We start from the raw sequence: 15,591 nt of genomic DNA, 5'->3' as shown, positions 1-15,591 counted from the left end.
GTGAAATACTATGTGAGCCTTACAGGTAAACTTTCTAGCATTTACTTTAAATGGTGAATAATGGGCTAAAATTAACTTCACTTCTTATGTGTGTGTGTGTGTGTGTGTCTGTGTGTCTGTGTGTCTGTGTGTGTGTGTCTGTGTCTGTGTGTCATGTGGAGGTCAGTGGACAACCGTGGGTGTCAGTTCTTTTCTTCTACCATGTGAATCCTAGGAATTGAACTCAGGTTGCCAGTCTTGGCAACAAGCCCCACTTACTCCCAATCCATGTTGCTGGCCCAGGAATTAATTTTAATAATGGTTTTATTCAATCACAAATGCTATTGTGTTTCACTGTCATCACTGTTCGTATGAAATTATTTGTATTGTACCCTCTTTTAACATCTGAAGTCTTTAAACATGGTGAGCACCCACAGCTCACCACAGTGTCGCAGACCTGACTGACTCTGACATTTAGGCTTGAAACATTAGATTAACATCCCCAGTTTTTCAAACACAAGACATTGCTCAATAACAGAGCCAATGGGGTTTTTGAAATTCAGGTTAATTAGCACTAATAAAATGAAACGCAGTTAGTCACTTTCATTGGCCACATCCCCAGTACTCAGCAGCCACATGTGCTGTGGAGCCTCTGGCTTCTGTGCATCCCTCTGTCTTGCCTGCATGTCCGTCTGTCCTGCCTGCACAGGGCAGAGCTCATACCCTAGTTTAGATCTTCGATGTTCAGCTGGACTGCTCTGACGTTTGTGCACGCGTGGTTCCTGAGGTCAGCTTGACAACGTGGACTGATCTTGCAGTCAGAGGGTGGGTGTCTTCCCGCCACCCCCTCCTTAGGTGCTGTGGTAGGTTTTGCTTCTGCATATTGGTCTCACAGGCCAGAAAGACAGAGCTTTCTGTCTTTCTAAATATACTATTTTATTAATTATTTGGGAATTTATTATGTACATAATGTATTTTGATAACACCCACACTTACTTCTCCCCAACTCCTCCCAGATCCACCAATCTCAAACTTCACGTCCTCCCATCTTCTAATGGCCATACTCCTGGGTGTAACTGTCCACTGGACCATGGGTGACCTGCGACCTGTCTCTCCTTCCCCGTGTGCCACAGACTGGCCCTCATCTGGGGCTGGGGGCTCGTGAGGCCCATCCTCCTCCATGCTGGAATGTTGGCTGGCTCGATCACGGGCAGGTGTTGGGCTTCCGTCATGCTGCTGTAAGTTCCTGAGCACAGTGGACCTGTCATGTTCAGAAGACCCCGCTCTGCTCTGCTCTGCTCCTCTCTAACCTCTGGTTCTCAGGAACTTTCCATCCATTCCCCTCTTCCACTATGGCCTTTGAGCTGTGTGTGTGTGTGTGTGTGTGTGTGTGTGTGTGTGTGTGTGTGTGTGTGTGTGTTTGCGCGCGTGCGCACATGTACCTATTGTGCATATCTGTGTATGTACCTGTGTGTATGTGCACATGTATGTGTTCATATGTGTATATGTTGTGTATATATGGGAATGTGTGCATATTGTACGTGCATGTGCATGTACATGTGTGATATAGATGTGCCATTTGTGGATGAACATCCAATGGCATTTACTCTGTCCACTTTGACTGATCATGGGGGCCTTGCCCACCATCTACTGCACAGGGAAATGTCACTGATGAGGTCTGGGAACTGCACTAATTTGTGGGTTTAGGTTACAAATTTCAAGAGCAGTTCGACACACTGTGCATTTAGCAGAATAAGGCTGCCCCCCCCCCCCTTGGGTTTTAGGTAACCTGTGCTACTTTGACCTGGCCTGAAGAACACCATTGAGAACTGGAAGCTCTATCCCGCCCCCTCCCTACCTCCTGCCCCTTCTAGGTTTCAACCCCCTCTAAAACCTGCTTTCCCACTGCTGTTCTGCCACTGTCACGGCCTTGTGTTTTGAAAGCGGAGTCATAGGCAAGTTAGTGTAGAACACAGAGAATACCTTTTTCCTAAGCCATCTGAGAAGTTGTGTTGTTACCGGCAGGCACCGTGCTATGGATTTCCTTCAAACCAGGGTGTTGTCCCCACATCAGCCACAGCCCCGCCTTGCCTCACCACTCCCAGGCAAGCCTCAGACAACAGTGCATTGGCCCCACGCCCACTCTGTAGGTCTGGGTCACGGTGAGACCCTGCCCTTGGTTCGGGGTCCCATTTGGTCCCTGTCAGTGTGAGTCAGCTCCCTTGTCTTCCCTGGCTCTGCCTTCTGCTGTTGAAGGAGCCCCCCTGTGGGTTTGCCTGGGGCGTCCTCGGGAGCATGTGCTGGCAGCATCTCTACCTATGCGTCTAGCAACCTTGTGCTCTGCTTAGGATACCCTGATTCCATGGTGCCCGGAGCTGCTGACGCTTGCCTTGGCCACTTCAGAAGGGAAATCTGTCAGGCTTTCCGGGGTGTGCACTTTGTAGTTAATATTCCATGAGGGAAACTTGGAGAGGAGTAAATATTCCTTTTCTCATCTGACTTTCAATCTGTTCACTCACTGTTTACATATTCACAGGGACTCGCGGTCTCCTTGTAAGTGGGTTATGAATCATTATTTAATTCACCCCAGTGTTTAAATCACCCCCGTGCGGCCAGCAGGAGCCCCTCTAGTCCGCTTCCCACAGCCTTGGACACAACTCCATTTCTATGAGGATTTGCTTGCTTTCTGTATCCCCCTTGCCTGAGTCCTAGAATCGGGTGATTCTCAGGGTCTCAGATCAAGAGATGCTAGAGCGGGCCTCTCTAGAGCTCTGCTAATTGTGTGTGAGTGGAGGAGGATGCCAGGGGCCAGGGTCTAGGCAGGGATTGCTCACATCACTGAGAGCCGTCACTAGAACCTTCTCTGTGAGCACAGCTCTAGGAGTTCATGGTTCACACACTGACAGTAGCTCCACTTCTGTGTCACACAAAGCCCACTGTTCAAGCCTGTCTGTGCCTTCAGTTCTCTGCCAGCATTCTAGGGGGCACCTGCCTCTCCTTTCCCAGTGTCATCGCTGCCTGCTCCATGAGTGAGGAGTCCGGACTCCGTCATCCTTTGCTCATTTCTTTGCTCAGCCTTTCTGTTACCCGGCTCCTCTCCCCACCTCCTCCTGGTTTTGGAGGTTGCCCCAATTTTTCTCAGTCTTCTTGCAGCAACCTGACAGCAGAGGGCGTCGCATGCTGAGCCAGAGAGACTGGTGGCTGTCAACATTTTTAATAGCAGCTTAACTAAGATCGAATGTATATGCCCTGAATAGCTAACGAGCCCATGCTCATTTGGACTCGTCCTCCCCACCCCTTCATCTACGGGGAGCGACTCATCCACTCATTGACACTGGAGATGCCAATTGTTTGCGTGTTTGTTTATTTTCCTCCTTCCTTTCTTCTTTTTTCCTCTTTGCCAGTGGCTCAGTGTGCAATCCCAGCGTGCCCGGAACTCACTGAGGAGATGCAGCTGACCTTGACTTTCTGCCTGCCCCTGCCTGCCTGGTACTGGGCTTAAAAGGAGTGTGTGACCCCTACCTGTCAACGTGGACCGTTTATCATATAAATGGGATCACAGCCTGTAGTGGTTTGAATGTGTTTGGCCAGGGAGTGGCACTATTAGGAGGTTTGTCCTTATGGGAGTAGGTGTGTTCTCATTGGAGGAAGTGTGTCACCGTGAGGGTGGGCTTTGAGACCTTCTTCCTAGTTGCCTGGAAGACAGTAGTCTTCTCCTAGTGGCCTTCAGAACCAGATATAGAACTATCAGCTCCTTCTCCAGCACTGTGTCTGCCTGGATGCTGCCATGCTTCCTGCCTGAATCTCTGAACCTGAAAGACAGCCCCAATTAAATGTCCTTTACAAGACTTGCCTTGGTTGTGGTGTCTGCTCACAGCAATGGAAACCCTAACTAAGCCACAGCCCATGCGTGCCCACAGCCTGTGTGTGCTTCCGTAAAAGGGCTGCTTTCATTAGCATGATTAGAGCTCCCCTGTGCTGGGCAGCACTGGCATCCTTCCGAGGCTGTCTGCTGGGCCCCACGTGTGGATGTGCCAAAGCCTCCAGCCTTTGGGGTCTTCAGGTTGTTTCTGCCCTCTGATGTTTGTGAATACGGCCACCATGAACACTGATTCACTGTCTTGGGGACCTGTTGAGGTTGGGGTGGCTCTAACATGGGAATATTTCTGACATATGAAGACCGTTTGCCCTTGTAAACACTGGGTGCTTCCTCTGAAGCCTGATATGTGACAAACACTTCATATTAAATGGAGAATTAAAATACAATCTCTGGTTAGGCGTAGTGTCGCACACCTTTGATCCCAGCACTCAGGAGGCAGAGGCAGGTGGATTGAGTTTGAGGCCAGCCTGGTCTACAGAGCCAGTTCCAGGACAGCCAGAGCTACGCAGAGAAATGGTGCCTCAAAAAAAATCTCTCTATTGTCCTTACAGCCACAGTCTGATGTCTTTTGACAATAGAGACAGCCTCTCCAAGCTAAGCAGCAATGCAGGAGGAGAAAAGTACAGGAAGCACAGCTTAGACGTGCTTTCAAAAGCAACCATCTCCAGAAGAAGATACTGGGCACTGGAGACCTTTTAAAGAGTGGATCTTGGCTATCTCCCTCTAATAACAGGCAGGCTTCCTCGGGACCTGGAGCCTCCAGACCCATGGTCATTCACGGGGGCCAAGGTCCCGGGAATGAACTGAGTGACTCGTCCATGGGGTGACACCCTTCCTCCTCAGTTGGTTGCACAACTGGAAAGACATAAAACCAGTAAAAAAACTTCATAGTAATCTACCCCAGGAGTTAGAACAGAGTTCCGGAAGCTGTCTGTACATACTTAAGCTCTAGTGGTCTTGGAGAGCCACATCAGGGTATTTAAGGTTTGGGCATCTTAGACTTTGCGGTACCTGCTCTGTGTTTCCCTGAGGAGTCTCTCAGTACGAACCTGGTCTCCCCTCTTGTTGCATCTGCATCCGCCTGTGGAGGCAGGAGTTCGACCTTGGCTGCCTTTTTCCATTGCTCCCCATCTTATTTTTGGCCACAGGGTCTTTTCACTGAACACTAAACTTGCTGATTGGCTAAACCGACTGACTCCTAAGCCCCACCACCTGCCTGTCCCTCTGTCCCCTGGGCACAGGGTTCCAGGTACGTGCTTCCGTGCCTAGTCTTTCCATAGGGCGTGGGATCTGATCTCAGGTCTTTTTGCTTGTGTAGCAAGCGTTTTACCCTGTAAGCCATCTCTTCAGCCCAGTCATAGGTAATTTAAAGAAATAAAAAAGTCTTGTGAGCAAATGGCTTTCAGAGAACTAAGCTCTGTGCGGCCCCTGTGGTATTCTAACTGAGAGAACAAGGCTGTGGGAATTCTCAGCCTGCTAGACACAGATTGTGAAACTCACTCATCTCCAGCTTAAGAGCTTGCTTCCTGCAGTCCACTTGTGTGTGGATGATGGTGAGTCTTAAATACTTAGAGCAGAGCTCAGTGCTGAGCGGGGTCTTCCTGTCTCTGTCTACGGAGCTTAGCTCTGGACACCAGTCATGGCAGGCTGCATCTGCGGTTAGAACTGAAATGCGCTCTCAGGGACTCTGAGATTATTGACGTCTCTGTCATAGGATGTACAATAGGCTCTGGAGTCTCAGACTCCTGGCCCTGACTGGCAGCAGCACCATGCAGGGTGGCCAAGAACTGTGGAAAAGGACTCTGCAGGTGGCTTAGGGTGGCTCCAGTCAAGCCCTGAAAGCTGTCCTGGGCCTGTTTATTGGGGTAATCTGGCAAGTGTCTTCTCTCATCTTTTATATTCTCTCTCTCTCTCTCTCTCTCTCTCTCTCTCTCTCTCTCTCTCTCTCTGTGTGTGTGTGTGTGTGTGTGTGTGTGTGTGTGTGTGTGTGTTTTAAATGCTGTTTCTCAGGCACTGCCCACTGTGGTTAGATACAGCCTCACCTATTGGCCTGAAACTTACCTCCTTGGCCAGGCTGGTTGGCCATTGTGTCCCAGGACCAGCCCATCTCTACCCTGTCCCCAAACTTAGCTTTCTAAATGTGGCTTCTGGGGATTGAACTTGGGTCCTCGTAAGTACTTTACCTACTGATCCCTGCCCCCAGCTCCCCTTTCTCTTTTATCTTATCACCCGGAACATCCAGTCTTGAACCACACGTCTGACAGGTTCTTCCCATCTTCTGTCATGCTAGGAAAGCTTTGAACTACCTGCTGCTGTCATGTCTGGCAGCACACACAGCACTCGGAGCAGCAGTCACAGGTGCCGCCTGTGCAGGCCAGCTTCTCTGCAGGCGCACCGTGAGCCCGTATCCCTCTGGCCTCGTTTCCTAGTTACACATGTTTTAAATTGGGAAGAGAAATGTATCCTTTGGGGAACACTGAGATAACCATGCTAGGCTTTGCCACTTCAAGGCAAGGTAAATACCAACTCAGTTTGGAATCCTTAACTGTGAAGGACGCTGTGTGACAGGAACCTGTATGAGACTTTAAGAATATACTTTTATTGACCCTATACTTATATAAATTTTAGATCTGTAATTCCTTCTTGGGCAATTATCTTCATTTTAAAAAGTTCAACTTTGTATTAGAAATGATTCTGAACTTACAGAAAATTTCCATAAAAGCACTCATGGCACAGGAGTCCTCAGGCCTCTCCTCTTTGAACTGTCTGTGACACAGCCTGCCCTTCACTTTCTTCTCCTGGGATCTTCTGCGTGCGTGTGTGTGTGTGTGTGTGTGTGTGTGTGTGTGTGCACGCGCATGCACACATGCACTCACTAGCAATATACTTGGCATGCACAATGTACATATTTTAAAAAGACATTTATTTTTATGTGTATGAGCATTTATTTGCCTGTGTGTACGTATATGTACCATGTGTGTGGAATGCTTGTGGGGGCCAGAGGAGGGCTTTCGATTCCTTGGAACTGGTGTTACAGATGGTGGTGAGGCATCCTGTGGGTTCTGGGAACTGATCCTGGGTTCTCTGAAGGAGTAGCCAATGCTCTTAACCCCTGAGCGACCTCCTTAGCCCAGGGCATACTTTTTTATCAGTAAAGATTTACAGTACAAAACAAGGTCTTCACCTTGTGCTGTTCCATACATATTTGTAGTGCTAGTTTTTTTGTTTACCGCCCATCACGCTTTCACACACCCCCACTCCTTCTTCCCTGCAGTCCTCCCTTCCATCCTCCCTTCTTCCCTGCAGTCTTCCCTTCCATCCCCCTTCTTCCCTGCAGTCCTCCCTTCCATCTCCCCTTCGTCCCTGCAGTCCTCCCTTCCATCCCCCTTCTTCTCTGCAGTCCTCCCTTCCATCCCCCTTCGTCCCTGCAGTCCTCCCTTCCATCCCCCTTCTTCCCTGCAGTCCTCTCTTCCATCCTCCTTCTTCCCTGCAGTCCTCCCTTCCATCCCCCTTCTTCCAGGCAGTCCTCCCTTCCATATCCCCCTTCTTCCCTGCAGTCCTCCCTTCCATATTCCCCTTCTTCCAGGCAGTCCTCCCTTCCATCCCCCTTCTTCTCTGCAGTCCTCCCTTCCATCCCCCTTCTTCCCTGCAGTCCTCCCTTCCATCTCCCCTTCTTCCCTGCAGTCCTCCCTTCCATCCCCCTTCTTCTCTGCAGTCCTCCCTTCCATCCCCCTTCATCCCTGCAGTCCTCCCTTCCATCCCCCTTCTTCCCTGCAGTCCTCCCTTCCATCTCCCCTTCTTCTCTGCAGTCCTCCCTTCCATCCCCCTTCTTCTCTGCAGTCCTCCCTTCCATCCCCCTTCTTCCCTGCAGTCCTCCCTTCCATCTCCCCTTCTTCCCTGCAGTCCTCCCTTCCATCCTCCCCTTCTTCCCTGCAGTCCTCCCTTCCATCCCCCTTCGTCCCTGCAGTCCTCCCTTCCATCCTCCCTTCTTCCCTGCAGTCCTCCCTTCCATCCCCCTTCGTCCCTGCAGTCCTCCCTTCCATCCTCCCTTCTTCCCTGCAGTCTTCCCTTCCATCCCCCTTCTTCCCTGCAGTCCTCCCTTCCATCCCCCTTCGTCCCTGCAGTCCTCCCTTCCATCCCCCTTCGTCCCTGCAGTCCTCCCTTCCATCCTCCCTTCTTCCCTGCAGTCCTCCCTTCCATCCTCCCCTTCTTCCCTGCAGTCCTCCCTTCCATCCCCCTTCGTCCCTGCAGTCCTCCCTTCCATCCCTCTTCTTCCCTGCAGTCCTCCCTTCCATCTCCCCCTTCTTCCCTGCAGTCCTCCCTTCCATCTCCCCCTTCTTCCAGGCAGTCCTCCCTTCCATCCCTCCTTCTTCCTGGCAGTCCTCCCTTTACTTTCACGTGTATTATTTTTATGTGTAATCTTAGCCGCAAGGCTGAGAAATGATGTATCTTCTATTCTTAAGTTTAAGCTGCATACATGAGGAAGCATGTTTGCTATGTCTGCCTGCGTCTGGCTTACCTCACGTAACCTGATGACCTCCAGTTCTATCCTTTTTTCTGAAAATGACATAGTTTCATTCTTCAGAGCTGAATAAAACCCCATTGCCTACGTTCACCACACTTCCCCCTTCACCCGCTGATGGGCATGTGGGCTGCGTCCATAGCTTGATTATTAACGGTGTAGCGATGAGCACGGATGTCTAACTGTCTCTGTGGCGTTCAGGTTTAAGGTCCTTCATTACACACCCAGGAGTGGTACAGCTGGGTCACATGGCAGTTGTGTCTCTAGTTTCTTCGAGCACCCTGAATGTTGATTTCCATATGCTTACACTAATTTCCATCAGCCTTTAAAATTTTTTTATGACCAGAGTGGTTATAAACAACAGTGGAGCTTAAAAAAAAAAAACAAAAACAAAAACAAAAAACCCATGTCACTTAAAATTTTAATTAGTGGTGTGTGTGTGTGTGTGTGTGTGTGTGTGTGTGTGTGTGTGTGCATCTCTCTGTGTGTCCATGCTAGTATGCAGGTACACGCCCACATATGCATATGCAGAGGCCAGAGCAAACTGTCGATGTCTCCCTCCCTGGCTTTCCACTTTACTGCCTTGCACCAGGATCTCACTGATCAGGAAACTCACTGTTTTGGCCTGGAATGGTTGACCAGATAGCTCCTGGATCCCCTGCTTCCAATTGCATGTGCGTTCATACCTGTTGTTTTTTGTTTTTTTGTTTTTTGTTTTGTTTTTTTTTTTTTTTTTTTTTTGGTTTTTTTTTGGTTCTTTTTTTCGGAGCTGGGGACCGAACCCAGGCCTTGCGCTTGCTAGGCAAGCGCTCTACCACTGAGCTAAATCCCCAACCCCATCTTTCAAGTTCTTTATAGACTCTGGATACTAATTCCCTGTCAGCTGGCTGGCTGGCAGAGCTTTTCTCCCACCGGTGCCTGCCGCTTCTCTCTGCCCATTGGCCCTCTGCTGAAAGAAGCTTTGAACTGTGTGCTGTGGCCCTGAGCTTCGGGTATTTTTAGGAAGCCCTCGCCTGTGCCCCAATTTTTTTTTTTTTTTTTTTTTTTTTTTTTTTTTTTGTGCAGGGCAAGCCAGGGATCTAGTCTCAGTCTTCTGATTCTGGGTGTCCTGTGTTTTCAGCATCATGAGTTTGGGGGAGGCTGACATCTCTCCAGTGTGTGCTCCTGGCTGAGAATAAGGGGCCAGTGACTGTGTGTAGATTTCCTTCCGGGTTCTTCAGACTGTCCTATTGGTTGTAGGCTGTGTTTATGTCAGCAGGGTTTGTTGCCATGGCTGTGCAGTGTAATTTGGGTCTCTTATATGATGTTTTGGTTTTTTTTTTTGTTGTTTTTTTTTTTTTTGGCTTTCTGTAAAGAATGTCACTGGAGTTTTGACAGGGGTGGCCCTGACTCTGTAAGTCACTTTCCGGAGTGCAGCCACTGTTTTCATGAGGTTAATTCTTCTGATCGACGTTCATGGCAGGTCCTTGCTATCTTCATGTGCGGCCTTCAACACACTGAAGTACATTTTGTTTTCTGGGGAAAAGTCTTCAGACATCAGAGAAGTTGATAGTCTCACAGTTCTTCATATAATTCTTAACAACAAGGACTAACTTCTCACGTAATCACAGTGCAGTGCCAATCTCGATTGATTAAAGCATTTTATTTAATCTATAACTCATGCCAACTCATTTGACCCAGTGTGGCCAGCAGGCTGGCTCAGGAGTAGTTTAAGGTGCTTACCGATCACCCTAACAACTAGTTCACCCTCCGGAACACACATGGTGGAAAAAAACCTGACTCTGCCCAGCTGTCCTCTGACCTCCCCACCTACACTGTGGTACACAGTCCCTTCCCCAAGAAATCAAGAACCTCAGTTAGAAATTTATTAGAAAGTAGCTTTCAACAGTGGCACTTTCTACCTTGAAACTAGATGAATGTCTCCACTCTTCCCACAGCTAACAGTTCCACATATGCACAGGAAATGTTTGCCCTGATTCTGTTTGATTTATATGTCAATGCTAGATTTACCTCAGGTCAGATGTTTGGTAGTGTCGTAAACCCATGCTGGCTTTTCCTTGGGCACAGACTAGCCTCGTTCTTTGCTCCCTGAGGCCGTGTATCAGTTTTGACTCCCCGAAAGGACTCACAAATGTCCACCAGTGTCTGTTCCCTTAGCAGTTCCGGCATTCCGGCATTACAGACTGGGGAGCCTGCTGTGCTGTCTGTGGTTGGAGTCTCAACTCTCTAACATGTTGTCATTCTTCCCATCTGACCATAGATCCCGATCACCAGCCTGGGTAATGTGCCGTACCTTGAATTCCTCTCCAGGTTCGGTGGAATTGATATAAACATCAATGGTATAAAGAGGTAAGTCTCTCTCTCTCTCACCACGTTAACATTTGAAATCTGAAATGATTAACACAGGTCGTTAGAGCCAGGCCTAGTAACACATCTGTATCCATGTCTGTACCTCTTTCTTTTCTCTCTGAGACTGAGACTTGCCGTGCGTGCCATGCTGGTCTTAATCTCATGATCCTCAGCCTCTCAGGTGCTGGGGCTTTCGGCATGCACCACGAGGCTCGGCTTGATCTGCATCCCCATAGAAAACACACAGGCAGAGCTTCTCTGTGTAACACTTAACTAATCCTCGGACAACTTTATTTAGAAAGAAGAATAAGGCTGTAATCAAACATAAACATAGCAGGTAACGTCACGTTTAAAATATCCCTTGTACAATATATTTTAAATCTGGAAATAACAGGTTTTCATACTACATGTGAGACGCATTGTCTTTGGTACATTTTTGTGCCATTCATTGGAAAGCGAGTGTATTTCCTTGGATGGAGACAGAATACTAGAGGTGTCATAAGATCACCTCAGTGCTTCAGGATTTTAGCACAGAGGTGGGGTTCACTGGCTCGCTGCGGCCTGTGGGTGCTGCCACAGAACCTTCAGTGCCTCTGCCAGCAGCAGTGCTTTGGGTTCTCGTTTATAGTTTAGGAAATACTGTTTCAGAAAGGAACTCCGCACTGCTTCTCTGACTCTGTGAACAAGCCTCATTTTCTATGAAGCGTGGTAAACAATTACAATAATTAAATCTGGGGGCTGGAGAGATGACTCAGCAGCTTCAGAGCCCTTGCTGCTTGTCTTAGTTAAGGTTTTATTACTGTGGAGAGACATCACGACCGTGACAACTCTTATAAAGGGAAATATTTAATTGCGGCTGGCTTACAGTTCAGAGGTTTAGTTCACAATCATCATGGTGGGAAACATGGCAGCGTGCAGGCAGACGTGGTGCTGGGGATGGAGCCGAGAGTTCTACATCCTGATCAATAGGCAGAAGAAGGGGACTGTGTTCCACACTGGGTGGAGCTTGAGTACTAAGAGACCTCAAAGCCCCGCCCACGGTGACACACTTCCTCCAACAAGGCCACACCTCCTAATAGTGGCCAATCATTCAAACACGTGAATCTGTGGGATCCATTCCTATTCAAACCACCACAGTGCTCTTTCAGAGGACCTGAGCTCAGTTCCCAGCACTCATATCAGGCAGCTCATAACTGCCTATAACTCGTTTCATGGAATCCAAAGCCACCTTCTGGCCTCCATGGGTTCTGCATTCATGGGCATATAGACACACATGGATATACACTTATACACATAAATAAAAACAGGTGGGATCCTGTGCAGTTAGAACCTTTCAGTAGTGCACTTACAGAGTCACAGTTGACTCCCTTTCCCTCGACCCCTGCAGCTCAGGTACAAGTACCCGTGTAACAGAAAGAAGGGGGGGTGATGGGGAGCCGGGGGCAGTGGAAAACTGGGGGTGGTGAGGATCTGTGGCCCTTAAGACTTCTGTACAGCATCTCACCTATGCTGAACACTACTGAGCTGTGCAAATGGTCCAGTGGCCCTTCTTTTTCTTTTTGTGGTAATAAGAGATTGAACCCCAGAGGCCTCACACTGCTAGGCAAGTGCTTTCTTTATCCATGGAGCTGTACCCCCAGTCATAAAGACAAATTTTTATGGCTTTCCCCCATTAAATCACAGTAAAAAAGTCACTAGTGAGATAGCTCTAGCTGTGCTGACAGATCTCGGAAGTTCACGTGGTCAACCTTAATTCCTTCACTGGTCGGTATTGCTGGGGGTGGGGCCTGACGGAAAGCAGTTGGTTTCTGGGTAGGAGCTACGGTGTGGGAAGGATGTTTTCACCTTCGTGGGGTCTTACTCTCATGGGACGAGATCATTTACCTCCAGGAGTGGCTTCTGTGGAGCCAGGGTGCTCTCAGGGTCCTTCTTCCATGTGTGTCTGCTCCTGCACACACGCCTGCTCTTCTACACATGCCTGTCTGTCCTTCCACATGCGCCTGCTCCTGCACACGTCTTCTCTTCCATACATCCTGTCCTTCCACTTCTGCCACCGACTGAAAGAGCACGAGGCCCTCATTAGAGACCCTGAGCTCTGCCCTTCCAGTTCTTAAACCAGCTCCTTAAGTATAAGCCAAACACAATTCTTTTCATTATAAATTTCCCAGACTTGGGTATTCTGTCACAGTACCAGAAACACACTGATATATAGTGCATGGGTGGGAGGCCTCGGTGCTCTGTTCCATGTTGAATAAGTCATTCAACTGTGTGCTTTCCAGTCATTCAGAGGGACTGGTGCTATACAGACTATATCTATTCTCTTGACCTACTTATAGGATGATATTGTTGGGGGTACCATGACCTATTTAAATATTCTTTGTTTAAAAAAACTAAAAAGATGTTTTGAAAAGCTGAAACAAATAAAAACAAAACAACAAAACAAACCCTAAACCTTCAAGAGCTGGAAAAACCGAAAACAAATCTGTGTGTGTATCTTACTATGAAACCGTAGACTGATGGTTTGATCTGTGTGTGTATCTTACTATGAAACCGTAGACTGATGATTTGAGATGAGAAGGACCCTAAGTTATTTTCTTAACCATAAAAGGCTAACGATTTAAACTAGATTTAAAAGAGTCTGACTCTGTGAAGCCGAGTCCTCTTGATGGTAGGAGGCCATGCATTCTGATCAAGTCTCGTCTCGAGGCTACAGCAGGTCATGTGCCATGAACAGCATTTCTCTGGAACACAATGAAAATGCTGGATAAAAGTCAGATATATAGAGGCATTTAAATGTATTGGTGTGCTGTCAGGAGTAGGATGCCTCAGAGAGGACAAACTAAAGTAAGAATTGGAGTCCAGAGGAGGATACTTTCTGTTCAGTTGGCTTTAGTTCTGTGGGCATTGGCCACACCGTAGTGAATTCCTGTCCACACCATAGTGAATTCCTGTCTACATCATAGTGAATTCCTGTCTACATCAAAGTGAATTCCTATCCACATCATAGTGAATTCCTGTCCACACCATAGTGAATTCCTGTCTATATCACAGTGAATTCCTGTCCACACCATAGTGAATTCCTGTCCACACCATAGTGAATTCCTGTCCACACCATAGTGAATTCCTGTCCTCATCACAGTGAATTCCTGTCCTCATCACAGTGAATTCCTGTCCACACCATAGTGAATTCCTGTCCACACCATAGTGAATTCCTGTCCACATCATAGTGAATTCCTGTCCACACCACAGTGAATTCCTGTCCTCATCACAGTGAATTCCTGTCCTCATCACAGTGAATTCCTGTCCTCATCACAGTGAATTCCTCCCCGCATCACAGTGAATTCCTATGCTCAGTTTTACTGTCCATCTGAAGTAAAGAAGACAAGAGGCAAAGCCAAGTGTGCTGCCATGGCGGGGAGACCCAGAGAGAAGAGCCCTGCCGGCGGGATTGCTCACGGTGGAACTTGGGAGGCTGGGAACTTGAGGAGTAAACTTAGTAGGATGGTGAAAACGGAGTAAACCCACCTGAACACAAGACCAGCGGCCTGGAAGGCACTGCTGACAGATGTAGGGATGTAGCACAGAAAGACGCAGAGAGGACAGGCACACGGGACAAAGGAGGAAGAGGGCACAAGAAATGGCTCTTCCAGGAAGATCTGCCCCGCTTTGTTCTGTGTGTCTTTAACATCCTGAGTAATTGTGTTCCTATAACAGGACACACAGCCTGGGGAGTCTCTAAGAGTGGAAATTATTACTGAGAGGTCCAGAAGCCAGGAAGTCCAAGATCCAGATCCCAGCACCACAGCCTTCTCCTTGCATCTTACTGGGGGACGGCGAGGGGTAGGAGTGCCTGCTACCCTGTCACAGGTCACTTCTTCAAGGCCCCACTTTGTAGTACAGAGCACCAAAGTCTGGAGGGGACATTCAAACTTTCAAACTGTAGAAACGGAGGGGGGTAGAGAGAACGAGAGAGAGAGAGAGAGAGAGAGAGAGAGAGAGAGAGAGAGAGAGAGAGAGAGAGAGCGCACAGGAATAAAGAGGCAACAGAGAGAGAGACAGAGACAGAGAGAGACAGAGATAGCACGCACAGGAATAAAGAGATGAGAGAGAGAGAGAGAGAGAGAGAGAGAGAGAGAGAGAGAGAGAGAGAGAGAGAGAGAGAACACGAGAGAATGAGAACACAGGAATAAAGAGGCAACAGCTGGGAGTCTTAAACTAGATAAAGACAAAGAAACACTTACCTAACTGGTCACATTATGGTGGAATGGATGCAGAATGTCAGCGTCACAGAGAGTGCCAGCAAGATGTCTCAGTGGGTAAAGACACAGGCTGCTAAGCCTGATGATCCAAGTTCAAAATACACACAGTGAAAGGAGATAATAGTTTCCTATAAGTTGTACCTCCACAAGCATGGTGTTAAAAAAAGTGAATTAAGCTTATAGATTTTTAACCTCATGATGCTATGTGTGAGTGTGCCGTGAGTGTCTTCTACAGGCTTATGAACGGGGCTTTGATTGACAGTTGATGGGTTTTGGGGAAGTGATTGGATAACGAGGACTCCGCCTTCACTGGAGTAGCTTGTTATTAAACTTTGGAAGGTGTAGTCTGGTTTGAGGAACAGACTCACTGGGGTGGGGCAGTATACCCTCTGGGCTCTCTCTACCCAGGCACGTTCCTGAAACCGCTCCGTGTTACAGGCTGCCACGGCTGAGCAGACTCTGTCCTACCACTTGCTGCCTGGCAGCTGGAACCTCCATTTCTTCACTGCAAGAAGAAAATAACTAAGACTGTGTGGAAGTTGTGAACATGCATGTAACGGTCACATGATCACACAGCCCTGAGTCCCAGTCTTCTGCTAGCT

At 48.3% G+C, this 15,591-nt stretch overlaps 1 protein-coding gene across 7 annotated transcripts in view; it reads left to right on the top strand.

Moving 5' to 3' along the window:
- Efcab6 (EF-hand calcium binding domain 6) overlaps nt 1–15,591 on the top strand; it is a 187,389-nt gene that overhangs the window by 32,635 nt on the left and 139,163 nt on the right. For all 7 annotated transcript variants that reach the window (XM_087557480.1, XM_087557478.1, XM_087557481.1 and 4 more), the window contains 1 exon segment: nt 10,642–10,730. In XM_087557480.1, the coding sequence (XP_087413606.1) occupies nt 10,642–10,730 (89 nt within the window).

This window comes from Rattus norvegicus, chromosome 7 (assembly GCF_021556685.1).
Source record: "Rattus norvegicus strain SHRSP/BbbUtx chromosome 7, alternate assembly SHRSP_T2T, whole genome shotgun sequence".
Classification (NCBI taxonomy): domain Eukaryota; kingdom Metazoa; phylum Chordata; class Mammalia; order Rodentia; family Muridae; genus Rattus; species Rattus norvegicus.
The sequence above is the reverse complement of the archived record's forward strand: the minus strand, read 5'-3'. Positions and strand labels throughout refer to the sequence as shown.